The following is a 19,812-nucleotide window of genomic DNA, read 5'->3' as shown; positions in this document are numbered from 1 at the left end:
AGCCTAGACATTGGTGTCCGATTGGGGTGGTCAAAACAGCCTAGGCATTGGTGTCCGATTGGGGTGGTCAAAACAGCCTAGGCATTGGTGTCCGATTGGGGTGGTCAAAACAGCCTAGGCATTGGTGTCCGATTGGGGTGGTCAAAAACAGCCTAGGCATTGGTGTCCGATTGGGGTGGTTAAAAACAGCCTAGGCATTGGTGTCCGATTGGGGTGGTCAAAAACAGCCTAGGCATTGGTGTCCGATTGCGGTGGTCAAGAACAGCCTAGGCATTGGTGTCCGATTGGGGTGGTCAAAACAGCGTAGACATTGGTGTCCGATTGGGGTGGTCAAAACAGCGTAGACATTGGTGTCCGATTGGGGTGGTCAAAACAGCCTAGACATTGGTGTCCGATTGGGGTGGTCAAAAACAGCCGTCATTGGTAGGTGCACTTGTTAGTGCATTCTCAGTGCCGGTCCCAAGCCTGGATAGAAATAGGAGAGTCGCTGTGCCAAGTCCTGTATGGCAGATCAGATCTATGGGACTAGCCGAAAGAAAGAAATATATATTTTGCACTCACTGGGATCTGTCAGTGTTCCAATTCATCAGTTAGTGATATGGCAGGAATGTTTTCTGGTAAGTTTGGTTCCACACACCTGTCAGTTCATGTCTATGGAGGTGAATAAAAGACTTTTATTTTGACAACAGCAGAACAATCATTCAGCTGTAAAGTTTTTATGGTAGATAATCCAGGTATCGGGTTTAAGTTTGGTTTATGTTTGAGATCTCGGTTTCTGACACTATTTCTGATCATGGGGGATCTGATGGACGATTCACCCCTGGCTGCTTTCCAGAAGGATCCACTGGAACTTCAGGTGGAAGATGTGTACGATATCTCGTATGTCGTCGGTAAAGACTTATTAAAGATCAACAAAGGTGGTCAGGACGTGTCCGATTTACAGTTCAAAATCGTCCGAGTGTTGGAGATGTTTGAGACCCTGGTCTGTCGGTACAGTCTGTCTCTGGAGGAGCTGAACATGGAGAGGGACAATCTCAAATCCCAACTGGACCGAGTCGTTGCAGAAGGTTCCACAACAAGTACCAACAGTGTGAGTCTAAAAGTGGCAAATGTTCAGTCTGTTCATGATTAAATAAAACCATAGTTTCATAAAAGTTGGGACACTGGAAAATGTAAATAAAACCTAACTGCAGTCTACACTATATGGACAAAAGTATTGGGACACCCATTCTTACTTTTGGTTTCATGCATCCATCAGCTGATCATTATTGATTCTTTTAAACACTTTAGGGGCAGCTGTAGCCTCGTGGTTAGGGTACTGGTCCAGTAATCAGAAGGTTGCTGGTTCAAGCCCCATCGCTGCCAAGTTGTGTAAATGTAAATAAAACCAGACAGCAATCTATACTATATTGACAAAAGTATTGGGATACCCATTCTTACATTTGGTTTCATTCATTCATTCATTCATTTGTAAATTCATAAAATAGATTAGGGAAGGCCCTCTGTTCACTGTTATCTTTTGCCTCAATGGGCACAAATCCCCACAGTCTTGTGAGAAGCCTTCTCAGTAAAGTGGCTGTTGTCTTAGCTGAAGAGATCACACAGGCGTCACTCCGTTTTAATACAGTTAGATTTTTAATCGAGATGTCGGACAAGCCCATCAGCTGATCGTCATTGATTCTTGTAGCCTAGTGGTTAGGGTACTGGTCCAGTAATCAGAAGGTGGCTGGTTCAAGCCCCACCACTGCCAAGTTGTAAATTAAAAACGTAAATAAAAAATCAATCAGCAATCTATACTATATGGACAAAAGTATTGGGACACCCATTCTTACTTTTGGTCTCATTCACTCATCAATTCCAACTTTACAGCAACAGTTTAAGGAAGGCCCTTTCTTGTTTCAGTACACAAAGCAAGCTCTGGAATGTAACTGGAACATCGATTGACGCTTTCTTGACCAACATCAGTGCCCAGGCATTGCCATAAACGCTGTTATCTTTTGGTAGAATTGGCACAAATTCCCACAGTCTTGTGAGAAGCCTTCTCCGAAAAGTGGCTGTTGTCATAGCTGAAGAGATCACATACTGTAGGTGTCACTCCGTTTTAATACAGTTTGATTTTGAAATCATGATTGATTCTTGTAGGCTAGTGGTTAGGGTACTGGTTCAGTTATCAGAAAGTTGCTGGTTCAAGCCCTACCACTGCCAGGTTGTCACTGTTGGGCACTTGAGCAAGACCCTTAACTCTCAGTTGCTTTGATTGGTATAGTGTCACAGTATTGTAAGTCATTTTGGATAAAAGTGTCTGCTAAATGCTGAAAATGTAAATGATCAGGCGTCTAAATACTTTTAGCCATACAGTGTATTTTGCATTCAATTATTTTGGTATACATTATGATAAAATGGCACATCTGTCTTAAACATGGCATTAAAATCCAAATAAATTAATAAATATGTATACATGACGTCTTTATAAATGTGATGACTACAGCATGTCCCAAGTTTGGACAGGAACGTATGTTTACCACTGTTTCCTTTATCGTCGTCCGTTATGCTCATTTTTAGCAGATCATTGGACCAGACAAATTAGTGATCGATCTGAAGGACCCAAACAGACCACGATTCACCATGCAGGAGTTGAAGGAGGTTCTACAGGAGAGGAACCAACTTAAAGCACAGCTTCTGGTGGCCCAAGAGGAGCTGCAGCTCTATAAAAGGTATTGCAGTAAACAAACCAACGACATACTATTGGGGTTTCACGAGGAAGGGCATGTGGCGTAAAAACTGGGCCAGATTTGCTGTGGCAACCCATAAATATGGAGCAGCCGAAAAAAAACAGAGATGCAACTAAAATATGAGGGGAAATAAACATTAGTTTCATCTATTTCCAAAGGTACAGAGAAACCTCCAGTCTGTTCCACTTAATTTTAAGCTTTGTATGGATCTGTTTATGTTATTCAGAGCGCAAATAATGTTGATGAACAATATTTTAAAGAAAGTGTCCTGACTGGTTTGGCAACTGTTACATGAATGGCCGAGAATACGACACCGCAAATCAAAATGTGTGTAGTAAAACCTGACTTGTGTCTATGTGACGAATGTTAGGTAGTTTTTTAGGGGTTTGGGGTCACATACCTGGTACCATAAAAGTAATTCTTACACAAGACAACTCAAGAATGGTTTAAACTAAACTAACACACCACCACCATGTCAGTGCCACTGCAGTGCTGAGAATGATCCACCACCTAAATAATAACTTCTCTGTGGGGGTCCTGACCATTGAAGAACAGCATGAAAGCGGGCTAACAAAGCATGCAGAGAAACAGATGGACTACAGTCAGTAATTGTAGAACCACAAAGTGCTTCTATATGGTAAGTGGAGCTGATAAAGTGGACAGTGAGTGTAGAAACAATATTTATATTTGTATATAACTTCGTACCTAGGCTAGTAGATTCTTGAGCCTTAAAAGCATACACTTACCGAGCACTTTATTAGGAACACCTGACTATTTTACAGGCTACACCCACTATACAGATGCACTTTCTGGCCATACAGTTACACATAATTCTACATAAGTGTACCTAATAATAAAGTGCTCAGTGTGTGTATGAAAATCCTAATCATTCAGTGGTAGATAATTATGGGGACTTGAACCATTTTTTTTGGGGGGGTAGACACACCCCAGCCTCTTATAGACAGTTCCGTTTGTTCTTGCAGTGGCATTTTACCTCAACACGCGCCGAACATGGTGGACGTGGACCTGGGGGCTCCCTTACCGTCAGAACCAGCAGCTTCCCAAGAGGACAAAAACGGACTCAAAGATGAGAAGACGACTATTCAGAAACTGTACGTTTGTCCAGCTTGATCGTTGAAAAGTATTCATACCCCTACACATTTTGTACATTTTGTTTTGTGGATTTAATCTTGAATGGATATAACTGCTATTTCTGATCTTCCTTAATAAGTGGACATTATTCAGACCCTTTGCTTTGGCACTTCAAACTGTGGTGGAATGCATCCTGTTTGCTTTGATTATCCTTGAGATGTGAACTCCAATAGAGCTCACCTGTTGATGGGACGTAGTTTGGAAAGGCGTCCACCTGGGTCTATAAGGGTCCACAATTTAGGACCAAGCCATGAAGTCCAAGGAACTGTCAAATTAGCTTGGTGCAAATTTGAATTGTTTAAGATTTAGATGAAGTAAAGTAGTTTTTCTAACTTATATGAGACAAAGACAACAATTTTCAATGACCATTAATTTATTTATATATCATTTGTCAAGGACTGCGTGGGGGGAAAAAGTAATAGCCCCCTTATACTATTTTCTTAATGTATTTATTTATGCCAAAAGGTTAAAAAAAGTTAAAAAAACCTCAATTTTTGGCTTGTTTTCTTTTTCACAGGTTCTCATTTAGAAGAAAATGACCAAGCCAGAGTTTCATCATGACTACACACCAACAACTGGAGTTTTTTAAAGCCTTAAAACACTAAAAGCACATTTTAAATAAATCTTTTGTATTTTTTATTAGTTGCTAAATCCGTCACTTAGATGATCAGCAATACTTGGCAACCCTGACACGTCTTTCACAGGTTTACTTCACCGCTGAAGTAAGAACACTCGGAACACTAATCAACAAATACATCTAATTTTACTGTACATTACAAATGAGAGTACAACCCCAAACCAGAAAAAGTTGGGACAGCATGAAAAATGCAAATAATAAAATAAAAACACAGAGTTTCTTACATTGACTTTGACTTTTATTTGATGTCAGACAGGATGAACCTGAGATATTTCATGTTTTATCTGCTCAACTTCATTTCATTTATTAATAACATCCATTCCTGCATTTCAGGCCTGCACCACATAAAATTTTTTTCCAAAAATGACCACAATACACGTTTCCACTGTGTGATGGTCCATCCTAGATGCCTCCGAGCCCAGAGAAGTCGACGCCGCTTCTGGACATGGTTAACATAAGGCTTTTTTTTTGCACAGTAAAGATTTAAGTATCATGTGTGCAGTAACTCTGTAACTCTCACACATTTGTGGACAAACTGGATCCTCTGATCATCTTTACTTATCAGAGACTCTCAGCTTTTCCTGGATGCTGCTTTTGTAACAAACCATGATCACAATCACCTGTTTGGAATCACATCATTATTTAGTTTTTTCACCTCATTACTCGCCCTAAATTGCTCCCGTCCCAACTTTTTTTGGAATGTGTTGCAGGCCTGAAATGCAGGAGTGAAGGTTTATTAACAAATGAAATGAAGTTGACCAGACAAAACATAAAATATCTCAGGTTCATCCTGTCCGACATCGAATAAAAGTCAAAGTAAATGTAAGGAACACTGCAATTTTATTTTATTAGCATTTTTCATACTGTCCCAAATTTTTCTGATTTGGGGTTGTAGATTTTAGTGTAGTTTTTTTTACTTTTACAATCACTGTGTTTTTATCTTTTTATTTTGTTTATTAACAGTTATATAAACGGTGTTTGTTTTAGAAGATACGGTACATATTTATTAAGTAATAAATATCTAACATGATTTTCAGTATGTGTTGTATTGGGTTGCTGGTGGATTGCAGGGTTTAATCCACTTTAATATTGGACAGAAAATGTATTTGCAGATGTTGGTTTAGGACCAGAATTTTGGACTTGAAATGCATTTTTTTAAAGAAAGAAAAGAATTTTCCTTACATATTTTTGCCTCAAATATTCTTATATACTATAATTATATGAAGGATATAATTAAAGAAACGTAAAACTGTACTTTTATTTTCTGTTTTTCTATCGAACAGTGTTTATAATGTTTTAATTACAATAATTTTTAAACAGTGTGTTCTTAGGGATCCAATATCCTATTATTTAAATGATTTATAACCTAAAATAATTATGTATGAATTTATGACTTAATAACATTTGCAAAAAATGCTAAATTGTTTGTGGATTTTTCTGATTACGTTGTATTTAACTACACTTACGTAACTCCCAGCCTTTCAAACAGTAAAAATTTTTCTGCCCTTCTTAAAAACAACCATATTAATTATTTATTTATTTTATCGTCTTCTTTATCATATTAATTCTTTTTTTTTAATCATCTTATTTATCTTATTCTTTATCAGATTCATTCTTTATTTGTTTTATCTTATTCTTGGGATACTGTGAAAGCATTTTATTGTACTGTACATATACTGTATATGTAAACATGACAAAAGCATTCCATTTATTTAAAAAAACCTGATGTTTTAATTAACAAAAGCAACGTGCAAACGGCTCTTCATTGTTCTAGGTGGATCACAGCTTACATGATAAGTAAATAACAGGATCTAAAAGATTCACATCATACTTAAGACATTATTGCTAAATGTGACTGTATAAAATACAAATGGTTCTGTACAAGCATTAATATTGAACAGTTTACACTAAAACCAGATTCTAAAGGCCAGAATTCATGGGAAATTTTAGAAATAAAAAGACTGTCTTTTAAAAATGTATTTTACATACAAATCCATTGATGCAATGAGCTGCAGAATAAAGACTTTTGTGCAGTAAATGTCCGAAACAAGCACTTGAGTAACTTTTCACCATTTTCTGTGACCAAGTGTACAAAAACAGACTTTTTTCAGATTCACTGCGAGGAAAACCAGTTTTTTTTTCAGAGTTTGAGCCAAGGATGAGCAGCAATGGCTTCTTTACTACGGTCTCCATAATCATACAGAAGCTCCTCCTCTGCTTTAATGTCTCTGGATGCTACCAGGATGAGATGAGGTACACCCTTGATGTTATGCAGTCTCGTCTGGCAGTTCCCGTTCTTGCTGTGGTTAATCAGCCGGCCCAGACGGTCGGTTTCTTTAGTGGCGTCAATGCTGGCAAAGCAATAATTTTCAAATGAGGTGAATAAAACATTGTGATACGCTTTTATAAACAACTCATAGAACGTCTGGTCAAATATCTACAAATACAAAATATATATTAGCAAGGGCCCCGTATAATGTACAATATATACATAGATTCACATACATATATACATTACATACACACACACATTACAATAGAAGAAACATATTCAATTGATGGCACCAGGATGCACTGTAAGATGACCCAACTCATCATACAGAAGCTGATTGACCTTCTAGTAATGTCCCGTGGTATCTGGTACTAAGAGTCCATGGCTTAATGGGTTTTTAAGTCATGGCTGATTGGTGTGCCAGCTCTGGTGGTATAGCTTGTTTTTCCACTGCACAATCTTGTCTGATTTTACACAATTTTTTCTACTGTCCTTTTTTTAAATTGAGGTTGTACGGTTTAAACATGGAGACCAGCATTCTCACTTCACCATACCATCAGGTGGGTACGTAGTGTCAAGACTCACCAGTAGGTAGTGTTGTGGTGGTGGAAGTAGTACATGTAGCAGCCTTTTGTAGGGTCTTGAGCATACTCCACTTCTCTTTTCTTGGCATCGGTGATCTGAAGCAAGTCCCCATGATACTCAACAACAAACTGACCCTTCTGGAACGCCTTGTCTGCAAAAACCCCTCGACCTTTTCCTTCTATATACCTGACCTGTGAAACAACAACAAAAATAATCAATGGTGAGACCAGACGGATAAACACAAGAACCCAAGATTGTCAGATTAATGGTCTTACCTTGAGTCCATCCTCCACATCGTTTAGGATTAGGTCATCAAGATGCCGTTGCTCTTCACACTATTCATAAACCAAATGCTCAAATTAACACTTGAGAACATTTATTACAAGCCAACAACATCCATGCTGACATTCATAATCACACTGTAAGACTTAATAACACTTCCTAGAAAATCTGTACGTTCAGCGCAACAATATCTTGAGTAAAACTGGAAAAACACAACTGCAACGGATTCTGCCCAGTCACTCACCTCTAATTCAACTTTACTTTTTCTGGAACTCCTTCTAATAGGATAATAATCTGTGACCTTTCGGTTTTGCTGGAGGTTTTTGCGCTCTGCTCTGGAAATGAAATGAAAGAGACGATTACATGGAGAGATGGTTCATTAGGAGATCATTTTAGCTTCTGTTTGTTGCATGTTAAATCTTATTTAACATCAGATCATTGTGCAAAAAACAAGGAAACGAAGAAGAAAAAGGAAAACTCAGTACAGAATAAATAAGTGATGGGTCCAAGGGGGGTAAACATCAAGGTTAGACTGAGTACACTTCTTTACAGTTTAGTTTAGACTGTTTAGTACACGACGTACTTCGGTTTCTGCTTGTTTACTTTGATCTTGGCCTGTTCAGGTTTGCTTGTAGGCACTGCAGAAGAGCTTCGGACTTCATTTGCTGGCTTTTCTTTAGGTCCCGGCAATGAGCTCTGTGTTTTATTTTCCCTCTCAGGTGAATGAACGTCTGTTTTCAGTCTGACTGTAAAGAAACGGGAAACCAAAGCTTGGTGAAATTTGCTGGAACTGAAATTAATGATAATTAAACCATTCAACATTTATGATAAACAACTAGGAGTTTTGACTGGTAGCAGAAGCGTAAAAAAAGTTACCTTCACATTTACTTGCATCGGCCACACTGCGTGGCGAGTTTTCCTCTTGAATGGGAAACAGGGGGCTGTGACAGAGCTGTGGACGAGGATTACACAGACTCGACGTCAACTGCTCCTTGCATGTCTGGGAAAAAAATAAATAAATACAGCACCACATGACTTGCATGATTTTGTCTGACATTAAACTGAAATTTAATTTTAAATGACTGGACCTCTAAAACCACAAATCCTTACAATAAAGCCAAATCATAGTACCACTTTTTTATTTACTGTATGACTCTGTATAGAGATTGTGTTTGCTGGCCAGTGCAAAGCATGCTCGGTTCATTTTAACATTCTAGAAAAGTACAATGTTGTTGGTATTTAGAGATTGTTGCCAACATAACCAGCAAATAACATTGACATTTCCTTCTATATGGTGTCTTTTGGTGTAAACAACAGTTAGGTAGTTTTTTCCTCTGGTTTAAATATTAGGCAAGTCAAGCACATTAACACATATTACTTATTATAATTTGTAATGTATTAGGTGTCAAGGTTTACATATTTAAAGCTAAATAAGCAGACTTATTTGTTGGGACTATATACCATAGCAACAAAAATTGTTACAACCCCTAAAAGCATTTCAATTCGACTTTATATCCAGCAACCCAAAACATCTTGGGTTTTTGTCCTGTACGTTTGTTTGTTTGTTTATTTATTTATTTGGATTTAACATCATGTTTTACACTTTGGTTACATTCATGACAGGAACGGTAGTTACTCATTACACAAGATTCATCAGTTCACAAGATATATCGAACACAGTCATGGACAATGTAGTATCTCCAGTTCACCTCACTTGCACGTCTTTGGACTGTGGGAGAAAACCGGAGCACCCGGAGTAAACCCACACAGATTTTCTTCATGTCTTTGTAGACATTGTTTGTGTGCAGGGGCACAATCATACTGGAATAGGAAGATCTGCATCCCTAAATTGTTGCAGCAAAGTTGGAAGTATAGAATTTCCTTTATATAAGTGCAGCTGTTGTGGCTGAAACACGTGTCTATAATTAAAAGGGGTGTCCCAATACTTTTATGGGATATTGTTAATACAAAACACCAATCAAACTCCACTGAGTAGCCTAAAATAGTACCAACTTTAATAAACAATAAATTCTTACCAGTTTCTGATCAAGATTTTCTTTGGCTTCTTTTTTAAACTGGACGGTCTGGGTTTTCTTCTTGCCTTGAATAGAGAACAATAACCAGAAGAGCTTCGTTAATACTTCTCTTATTTTAACCGAACCACCCACCCCCACACCCATATACAGGGGTTGGACAAAATAACTGAAACACCTGGTTTTAGACCACAATAATTTGTTAGTATGGTGTAGGGCCTCCTTTTGCGGCCAATACAGCGTCAATTGGTCTTGGAAATGACATATACAAGTCCTGCACAGTGGTCAGAGGGATTTTAAGCCATTCTTCTTGCAGGATAGTGGCCAGGTCACTACGTGATGCTGGTGGAGGAAAACGTTTCCTGACTCGCTTCTCCAAAACACCCCAAAGTGGCTCAATAATATTTAGATCTGGTGACTGTGCAGGCCATGGGAGATGTTCAACTTCACTTTCATGTTCATCAAATCAATCTTTCACCAGTCTTGCTGTGTGTATTGGTGCATTGTCATCCTGATACACGGCACCGCCATTGGATGCACATGGTCCTCCAGAATGGTTCGGTAGTCCTTGGCAGTGACGCGCCCATCTAGCACAAGTATTGGGCCAAGGGAATGCCATGATATGGCAGCCCAAACCATCACTGATCCACCCCCATGCTTCACTCTGGGCATGCAACAGTCTGGGTGGTACGCTTCTTTGGGGCTTCTCCACACCGTAACTCTCCCGGATGTGGGGAAAACAGTAAAGGTGGACTCATCAGAGAACAATACATGTTTCACATTGTCCACAGCCCAAGATTTGCGCTCCTTGCACCATTGAAACCGACGTTTGGCATTGGCACGAGTGACCAAAGGTTTGGCTATAGCAGCCCGGCCGTGTATATCGACCCTGTGGAGCTCCCGACGGACAGTTCTGGTGGAAACAGGAGAGTTGAGGTGCACATTTAATTCTGCCGTGATTTGGGCAGCCGTGGTTTTATGTTTTTTGGATACAATCCGGGTTAGCACCCGAACATCCCTTTCAGACAGCTTCCTCTTGCGTCCACAGTTAATCCTGTTGGATGTGGTTTGTCCTTCTTGGTGGTATGCTGACATTACCCTGGATACCGTGGCTCTTGATACATCACAAAGACTTGCTGTCTTGGTCACAGATGCGCCAGCAAGACGTGCACCAACAATTTGTCCTCTTTTGAACTCTGGTATGTCACCCATAATGTTGTGTGCATTGCAATATTTTGAGCAAAACTGTGCTCTTACCCTGCTAATTGAACCTTCACACTCTGCTCTTACTGGTGCAATGTGCAATTAATGAAGATTGGCCACCAGACTGGTCCAATTTAGCCATGAAACCTCCCACACTAAAATGACAGGTGTTTCAGTTATTTTGTCCAACCCCTGTATATATATATATATATATATATATATATATATCCACACACACATACATATATCCACACACACACATACATACATATATATACATACATACATACACACACATATATATATATATATACACACATACAGTATATCCACACACACACATACATATATCCACACACACACATACATATATCCACACACACATATCCACACACACACACACACACACACACACACATATATATCCACACACACACATATCCACACACACACATATCCACACACACATACAGTATATCCACACACACACTATATATATATATATATATATATATATTGTTGCTTTTAATTAATTTTACGTTTTACTTAACTCAGTTAACGCAATTTAGACAAAAACAGCTGCAATACAAACCTACTAAAATAACTAACCGACAACCGTTATCTTATTATCTTTATTAACAAATAAAGTGAAGTTACGCGAGACTAAGAGACTTTAAATTGTAATTTACTCACCTTTTGCCATTTCGGCTGTACAGACCAACACTAAAATGTTACTATATCACTTAAAAGTATTACGTCTGACTAATTTAACATAGCATCACATTTAGCATCGCTTTATGTTGTCATTGAAGCTTCACACAGCGTGAAAGTTCCGAATTTTTAAAAATCTTTCACATCTTTCATTGGTCACAAGGAGGAGAACAGCCTCTGTGATTGGTCATATCTCCGCCTTTTAAAATGCAAACCCCGCCCCCAGGACGATCCTCCCAGAGTCAGACTAAACGACTGAAGTGATAGAAGCCACAATAAAAGTGAATTTATTTACATTGTATATGTAATATTGTTTGTATTTGTACATTTATGTCCACTTTATTTGAACTTTTGGAGGAAAGTTGCATTCATATTGAATGGGGTTTAGTGCCAGTATACCCAATAAATAGTTCTACATGGTGCTGCTTTAACTTGGTGTCCAGCTTTCTGGAACATTCTGGAGATTTTGTATTTTTTAAGCATTCAAGAAATAAAATGTATGTTGGTGAAAATGATAATTTGGCTGCTTGGGTTTTATTTAATTATTAATCAGGTATAAATGGCTGATAACAAAAATTAAGCATGTAATAGTCAATGAGAAATGGTGATTAGAAGTGGGTAGTAATATATTGCTAGCTATTTACCTTTTTTAAAAGTATTTTCTTGTGGGGATAGTTTCAATTATTGGCACTTTTAAGACAAAATTGTCCTCTGTTCTTAATTTTACTCACAAATAATACAACATTGCAGATCAGTAAATGAATAACAATTTTTTTTTATAGTTAATGTATAGCATTAAAATAGCATTATTATAACCCCTAATAGTGATTTATTTTTACTTAACATGGTACAATTAGTAGTTCCAACAAGATGCTCAAATTGAAGCTTCTCAAATCGGTAACTCCTTTAAAAAAAACACACAACATAAAACATACAACCTTAAAGCTGTTTTAATCAGAAATTGAACTCACAAAGATAACATATTTATTTACTGAGTAAGCATTGTGCAGGGTAAGATGAATTCTAATTTAATTGAAGTAAGGCTACCATAAATGCAGACATTATTCAAAGGACACGGTTTTGGGTAACTTGTCACAGCTTAATGGTGATTATTAACAACAGTCTCTGGCACAAAGTTGTTTCCCTGCTTTTACACAGTAACGTCTACTTATACAGAGCCGGCTGATTAGCTGGATCAGACGTAAGACCTGTGCACCCCAATATCAGGGTTGGCAACCAATCGCCAACCTAATACCTCTCATATGTTGTCCTCTTTTTGATTTGTGTCAGCCAAGAGTGTTTCTTTAAAAAGTCTCTTCTTCTTCAAATTCTCGTTTACTTGCTTTCTTTTTTCTTTTTTTCTCATCCTCGATTCGTCCTTCAGTTTGAGCAGCTCGCTTTGTTCACCATTATAGACGACCTCTAATTTCTCCTGCATGATCTCTCGTGCACGCTTTCTATTCAAATCCACCGACCTCGTTTGGTGACACTGTAAGAGAAAGTGATAGAAAATTCGATCAGATTTTTACTGGGGAAATTGCAAATTTCAGAGTAGAACTGGGATCGTTTCGGCAACTATTCTTAGTAACAAGAAAAATGTGACTAAAATACACTTTTTTTGTACTTTTATAGATTTATTTGTCTTAATTTGCTGGTAAAAACTATAGAAACCTCAACGTATGTGGCATGACCTTCTAATTCCTTGATAGTTATTGACTGTCCATTTAAACTGGGTGGTTTGACTGCACTTAATAAAACAGTGAACAGTGGTCTTCTAAAACTGTTAGGCTGAGAAGAAATTTGTCTGGAAAAATGTTGTGGACAGATAAATCCAAGTCTCATTTACTTAGTTTACAAAGAAAAACATTTGTAAGGAGTTGAAAAGATTTGGAAGATGCTGCAAATCTGATATAGACCATAAATTCTGAGGGTCTGGAGGTACTTACAACATACAAGATAGACAGATAGATACTTTATTCATTCCAAGGGAGATTTTTGGCCTCCAGTAGTTTAAACAAACCAAAAAAAAAAACTACAATCGTCTACAACAGAGAATGACAAGTCTTGCAGGGCTATCCCTGGATCCTGACCCTAGTGAGCTGGTTCTGGGAGCAGATTTTTGCAGATTACCTGAATAAAATGTAAGCTAGAATGCCAAACGTCTAGGGGGCCGTACTGGCTGCAAATAGATAATTCTTTGGAGGAACTAATGCAAGTTTAAAGGACTCATTCATTCTCTGTCTGTATTACCACCGCTTTATCATTGGTCACAAGGTGGGTCACGGTGGATCTAACTCACTGGAAATAAGGTAGGAAACACCATGGACATGTCGCCAGTCCATCACAAGTGAAACACATTTACACACATTCACACACTAACCCTAGGGCAATGTTGTATCTCCAATTAACCAGGCTGCATGTCTTTGTACTGTGGAAGGAAACCAGAGCATCCAGAAGAAACCCATGTAGAAACAGGGAATCGAACCCAGGACTATTTTTTTTTCAGATCATTTGCATGTCCCTTAGAAGTGTGCATGTAAATTCTGGGTTCTGCTATAACTCTTGAACAGGGTATGGTTAGATCAGGGCCACACACCTTCACCACCACACCAGTTGGGATGTGCTTTAGTACCACACAGTTACTGGTTTTGTTTGTAGCTTGTCCACCCGGTCCTGAGCCTCGGACGAACTGCTCTTCCAGATCTTCTTCGTTTAATACTGGCAGCTCAACCTGGTGTTTCTTTCCTGCTGCCTGTATGATAGAACAACCCACAGCTCGAGTGAGAGAAAGTTCAGTGTGTCCATGACAGAAGGAACCTGCGAGTCTTACACAGGAGAAGAACCGAGGAACGAGTGGAAACGAAAACATTATTAATCTGTTCGAAATCAGCAACACAGCTCCAGTTTTCGGACATATGTGTTGTTCTGCAGCTGGTCAAAACACCAGTGAAGGTTCAACACCTAACAGTGTCTGAATTCAGCATGAAGAACTCGTAGAGGCTCCATTGCTGAACTTGGAAGAAGCGCTGTATGTTTTTGTAATCTGGGTTGCCAGGTCGAGTAAAAATATCCACCTCAAAAGTTCGCCCTCAGATGCTGAAACTATCCCAAAAACTGAGGTCACAGACGTTTAAAAACAGGCTATAAAAGGCTTACTATCTCCTAGTGTGCTACTCTTAAATCCTCTTATTTGTATATTGTAATTTATACTTTTTGCCAAGCATTTTGTAAACACTGCTATTTTTTGTAGTATTATTTTAGTTCTCTTTAAAAACTATTTACCGTCCTAGAGCTTTTTTCTTCTAAACATCTCGCTATTCCTTGGTGTTCCTTAGCAAGTGAATTTTGTATGATTTTATTTTTTTATTTATACATTTTTATGAGTTTTCACCTGCTGCTGCATTTTCAAACAAGCCCGAATATACGGCAACACAGCAAACCTGGCAACCCTGTTCCGTGGTACAGCTTGGTGGAAACTACCACAGCGAGGCCTCCGTGTTTCAATTTAAAAGTTTTATTAAAAACGCTTATTTATTTAAGTAAAAACAACACTATGGCAAAAGTACGTTAATATAAACGTACAAAACGCATAAAAGATCTATATTATAACACGGAATGGTATCTACATAAGACAAAGTTCTCCTCAGAACTATACATTTCAATGGAAATTAGACATTAGCTTTTTTTTTTCTTTTAGAATAAGTACAGTTAAGAAAACAGCTAACTGTCTCTAAAATAGAAATAAATCTTCCCTTGCTTGCCTAATTGTGGTCAAATATCCTAATATCATTTAACAAAAATGCAAAACAACTACTACTGCAACACAAGCACAGGTTGTTTAGTGTAAGATCTATGAAATTTCTGTGTATTTTGCTCATTTTTATTACTCAATTTTTCATCAACAGTAAATGGTAAGTACTCTATAGTAATATAGATATTAAATCAACCAAATCCCCCCCCAACACACACACACACACACACACACACACACAGTATTCTAATACACCGTAGTATTTTACCATGATGCGTGAATGGAATATCAGCTTACACACATTATGGTGGCAAAATCCCATAACAGGCCAACTTGCATAAACCTGAATGTGTTAATATATAATAAATGACTTTCTCCAACAGGCTAAAAGATTGGCGATAATCGACTGCTTACCATTCACACAACCGAATTTCAACACTTAAGGTAATTTTGATTGGAAGAGTAAAATTGGAAGACAATAATGACATTAGTAAATCAGTTTACATTAGACTTTTATTTTGTTACAACTGTATACACTGGATTCAGTCATAACCCCAAAACTATGACATTTCAAGCATCTTCATGACATAAATTGACACCTGGTAAAAATGAGACCAGACTTCTAATCAAAAACACAAGCTGTTGATGCACATACAACTCTCCATTTGCAGTGAGGGTCTTAAACATTGGTACAAGATTGTTACCAGAAAACTGACGACAGGAACAGCAAAAGTGTAGATATGGTTTCAAATGTGTAATGTGGTCTTTACATCCACCGCACTTCTTTGCACTAGAAGTAAATACTAGTAAAAAAAAAGCAATATATTCTGATATTCTGAGTATAGTCTGATTAGCTACACTGCCAGATCAACTACATTATGACCAACCTTACATGGATTTAATTTGCCAGTTGCCCAGTCCAGGTTCCCACAATGCTGGTGCCTTAAAATTGTAATTTTTACAGTTATAATGAAATAAAAAAAAGTCTGATTTCAAACTACGCTTTCTGTTAATCAGGAATGAAGAAAGTTAATTATCACATCACATTTAAATCAAGTTCACAAAAATATTCATATCAACGATGTCAAAGATTTCTGAGCATATTTGAGATTCCAGATCAAATATGAAAATTAGGATGCCATGTTTTGATCTTTCTCCAAGTTTCATCTCAACCTGGTTTCAATTAGTAGAAACGGCGCACCAGACGAGACGTTCCTCTATCTGTTAATCCCGAGTCTCTTCTGGAATGCATCACCATCTCCCTTAGTTGCTTGCTGTTGGAAAAAAAACCCACACAGGTCCAATTATTAGTATTATTAGTTTTGTATTATATTGTTATCCCAGCCACCTTCAGCAGGACGTATAGTAAAGAAAAGAAAATAGACCTTATTAATTTCTTTGTGTTTTTCCTTGCTGACAATCTCCTCCAAAATCTCTCCATCTCCTCTGATGAGCCTGTGGATGAAAATAGGGTTTTAGTCTATGGACTGTGAAGTCACCAAACAATTATGTCAACGAGTTCACCAGTGACACACCTGGTGCGCCCAGACTCGGGGTCAACGACCCGACGAATGACACTCTGTCTGGCTTCGTACTCCTCCTTCGTTATGGGTCTTTTGATGGAGAAACTGGCCTTCTGCTCATCAGTCATGACTAAAGTAGATAAAGAAGAAGACATTAATTCCTAAAACACTGTACACATCTTATGCCAGATCTTCCTGTAACAAAGAACCTACAGTTTAATTTAAAGTGTTAATAAGTGTTGATTCTGAGATGTTTGAAGCGGTTCACACACCAGGACCATGTTCAGCAGCATCATCGTTTTGCCAGGTCGAAAGTTGCGCTTGGGCTTTTTCTACTGGAGCAGATACTGGAGCTAAAACCATCAGTGAAGCTTTGTTTGCTGCTTTCTCAGCCTTGGCTGCCAACTTCTTCATCTTCTTAAGTCGCTTCTTCTGCTTTTTCTCTTTCTTTTTCTCCTTCGCTTTCAGTTTTTTCAGCTGCTTCTTGGCTTTCTTATGCTTCCTCTTCTTCCTGGCCTCTTCATCGCTGGACGAACTGGACGAACTGGAGGAAGATGAAGAGCTGCTTGATGAAGAGGAAGAATCCCTTTTCCTTTTTTGCTTTTTCTTTTTCTTTTCTGGCTTTTGGCCTAAAAACACAATACATTTGGGACAATTACACTTAGCATCGGTTCAGTCAACATTTCCAATGTTTACCGCTCAAAAGCTGCTACGCAAATTTTAAAGTCTTTACTCCAACGTTGAACAAATTACCTGCACTTTGGCTCTGGCTGACACCATGTTTGTGTTTCCTGTCAGGACTTGGACTCGCACTGCTGGAGCTGGAGTCTGAGGAGCTGGATTTGCGACGTTTGTTTTCCGATCTTCGCCTCTCTCTGCGGCTTTCAGGTGATCTGCTGCGGGACCGGCTTCGTGGCATCATGGCTTTAATATCACAACATTTTTTATTAGATCAGCCATATATGATTTTTTGAAATGGTGTGGCTAGAACAGGAAGCATAAAACTGGGGACATACAAAAAATAGACAATACATCATACATGTTTTTGGTAATAAGCCATTTTTTTGGACAAGATTCGAAAATTTTAACTGGCATTGCAACTTAATAAATGAAATGGGTTCACATTTAAACAGGCATTACATCTCAGTGGGCTTAAAGGCTGCCAAAAAAGCACAAGATAAAACACCCATTTTTTTAAGGGAACATGATGTAAGAAGGATATTTTCCCTTCCGTTAGATAAATATTGTCCAAACACAAATCTACATTCACAGCTCAGTTCCAATTCTTGATGAAACTTTTATGCCTACTTAAATATTATTTACTCAAAAGAAGTAAACCTAAACACATTATAGGACTGAAAAGTGTCTAGTGTAATAGTGGCCATAAATTATCTAGCCAAATAAGCCATGACTGCATTTTTATCTAAACAACATAGCTGCATGGTGTTAAAGGCATACTATCTACCAACACACACCCACACCCACACACACACATCTAGCAGTCACTTTTATCTAAAGTGACTTACCATTGCGACCAAGTACAACAACTCCTTGCTCAGGAGTCCAACAGTGGCAACATGGTGGTGGTGAGACTTGCCCTTTACTTAAATGACCTAAATCCCTTCAGCCCCAACCTACTACCCACCATGGGCTACTGTCTGCCTTGAGGTGCCCATTTTTAATAATCTTTTTGGAAAAAACAAACTATGTTCACCCCACACAACAGGTTTTGTCTGGCAGAGGGAAAACTGCATTGTCAGGGGGAAATGCACTAAATTTTACTGCACTTTGCAAGGAAATGACCTAAATTACAAAGCATTAATAACTATAACCAGCTTGCTTGGAGCACTTTATTAAAATAAATGAGTTATTCTGCCAAATATGAAGAGGAATTCACATGGTGGCAAAATGAAAGTCTTTTACCGAGTTTAAACGAACAAAGTAAGGATACAGAGATGTGTTCAAGTGTGATACAGACCTTGCTTATTGAGGATTTCTTTAAAGAAATGAAATCGTATTTTCCCTTCGTCCACGTTTTTGCTTTAATTTCTTGTTTTCTTTTTGGTTTCTGGTTCTTCGTCGTTTTCTTCGCCGTTTTTACTATTTGCGACCATTACTGCCAACTACTGTTCCAGTCGCTCAGAGCGGCCATAATGGTTTTAGCTCTCAGCCTCGATTAGCCACCTAGCATTTTAGCAAACACAATAACATGCTCATTAAATTGTTACAACCACTAATTTTGATATTTGCAACGTTTTATTGATATAGTTTAGTAAGAAAGTCAAGATGAAACACCTCTAGAAGTTGTAACAACGTTAGTCTGTAAGGTTTTATATTAACTACCCAACAACTGATTTGCAACCTTCCAGTTTGCTTTTTTTGGCTCATTGTTGTAAAATATTGATGTTTCTCATTAAATTCGTGACCTACACTGTTCTGCCAATGACTATTTAATCAAAAACAAAGAAAAAGGTTTTTAAATACATAAAAACAGTTATTAAAATGTAATAAATAATGTGTAGCATGTAACTACCCATCGTTAATCATCACACCAATATTATAATTTATCCATTGTCATGTAGATCTATACCATATAGATAACCATTTAAATTTAATTATATAAAAACCTTAAGTAATTATATGAATCAAAACACATTTATTCAAAGACCGAATACAAAGCACATAATTCAGAAGTAAGGGCCTTGCTCAGGGACTCAACAGTGGCAACTTCATTATAGTGGGACTTTAACCAAAAACAAAGGAGCACCATGTCAAAGAAAATAGTTTTATCTTTATTTGCTGGATATCATTGAAATTCCAGGTTCATATAGGCACAAAGTTGGCACTAACCTAAATGTAACATTTTTGCATAAATCCCCAGACCCCACTTTGAGAACCACTGGTGTAGAGAAGTCAAACAACTCCAGTCAG

General features: G+C 38.0%; 4 protein-coding genes across 5 annotated transcripts; 1 reads left to right on the top strand and 3 right to left on the bottom strand.

Annotated features, from left to right (window-relative positions):
* The first annotated feature begins 773 nt into the window (after window positions 1–773).
* rilpl2 (Rab interacting lysosomal protein-like 2) lies at window positions 774–4,730 on the top strand. Its single transcript, XM_063018096.1, has 4 exons — window positions 774–1,090; window positions 2,563–2,714; window positions 3,716–3,844; window positions 4,402–4,730. The coding sequence occupies exons 1-4, from the start codon at window positions 794–796 to the stop codon at window positions 4,421–4,423; spliced, it is 600 nt and encodes a 199-aa protein (XP_062874166.1). The 5' UTR covers window positions 774–793; the 3' UTR covers window positions 4,424–4,730.
* A 1,502-nt stretch (window positions 4,731–6,232) lies between these two features.
* kmt5ab (lysine methyltransferase 5Ab) lies at window positions 6,233–11,693 on the bottom strand. The gene is made up of 8 exons (XM_063017978.1): window positions 11,590–11,693; window positions 9,697–9,761; window positions 8,537–8,660; window positions 8,244–8,406; window positions 7,905–7,995; window positions 7,654–7,713; window positions 7,379–7,569; window positions 6,233–6,872 (listed from the first exon to the last, which is right to left on the bottom strand). The coding sequence occupies exons 1-8, from the start codon at window positions 11,597–11,599 to the stop codon at window positions 6,662–6,664; spliced, it is 915 nt and encodes a 304-aa protein (XP_062874048.1). The 5' UTR covers window positions 11,600–11,693; the 3' UTR covers window positions 6,233–6,661.
* An 848-nt stretch (window positions 11,694–12,541) lies between these two features.
* mtrfr (mitochondrial translation release factor in rescue) lies at window positions 12,542–14,640 on the bottom strand. The gene is made up of 2 exons (XM_063017951.1): window positions 14,204–14,640; window positions 12,542–13,096 (listed from the first exon to the last, which is right to left on the bottom strand). Exons 1-2 carry the CDS (start codon window positions 14,474–14,476, stop codon window positions 12,866–12,868), a joined length of 504 nt encoding a protein of 167 aa, XP_062874021.1. The 5' UTR covers window positions 14,477–14,640; the 3' UTR covers window positions 12,542–12,865.
* Window positions 14,641–15,853: 1,213 nt separating this feature from the next.
* Window positions 15,854–19,065, bottom strand: arl6ip4 (ADP-ribosylation factor-like 6 interacting protein 4). 2 transcript variants are annotated; one of them, XM_063017762.1, is made up of 6 exons: window positions 18,860–19,065; window positions 17,635–17,885; window positions 17,154–17,510; window positions 16,894–17,011; window positions 16,744–16,813; window positions 15,854–16,632 (listed from the first exon to the last, which is right to left on the bottom strand). In XM_063017762.1, the coding sequence occupies exons 2-6, from the start codon at window positions 17,801–17,803 to the stop codon at window positions 16,576–16,578; spliced, it is 771 nt and encodes a 256-aa protein (XP_062873832.1). In that variant the 5' UTR covers window positions 17,804–17,885; window positions 18,860–19,065; the 3' UTR covers window positions 15,854–16,575. The 2 variants fall into 2 exon arrangements, with proteins under 2 accessions (XP_062873832.1, XP_062873831.1); XM_063017761.1 differs by having other exon boundaries at window positions 17,635–17,805.
* Between the last annotated feature and the right edge of the window lie 747 nt (window positions 19,066–19,812).

Source organism: Trichomycterus rosablanca, chromosome 21, assembly GCF_030014385.1.
Source record: "Trichomycterus rosablanca isolate fTriRos1 chromosome 21, fTriRos1.hap1, whole genome shotgun sequence".
NCBI lineage: Eukaryota > Metazoa > Chordata > Actinopteri > Siluriformes > Trichomycteridae > Trichomycterus > Trichomycterus rosablanca.
This window is presented reverse-complemented; position numbering and strand designations above follow the sequence as displayed.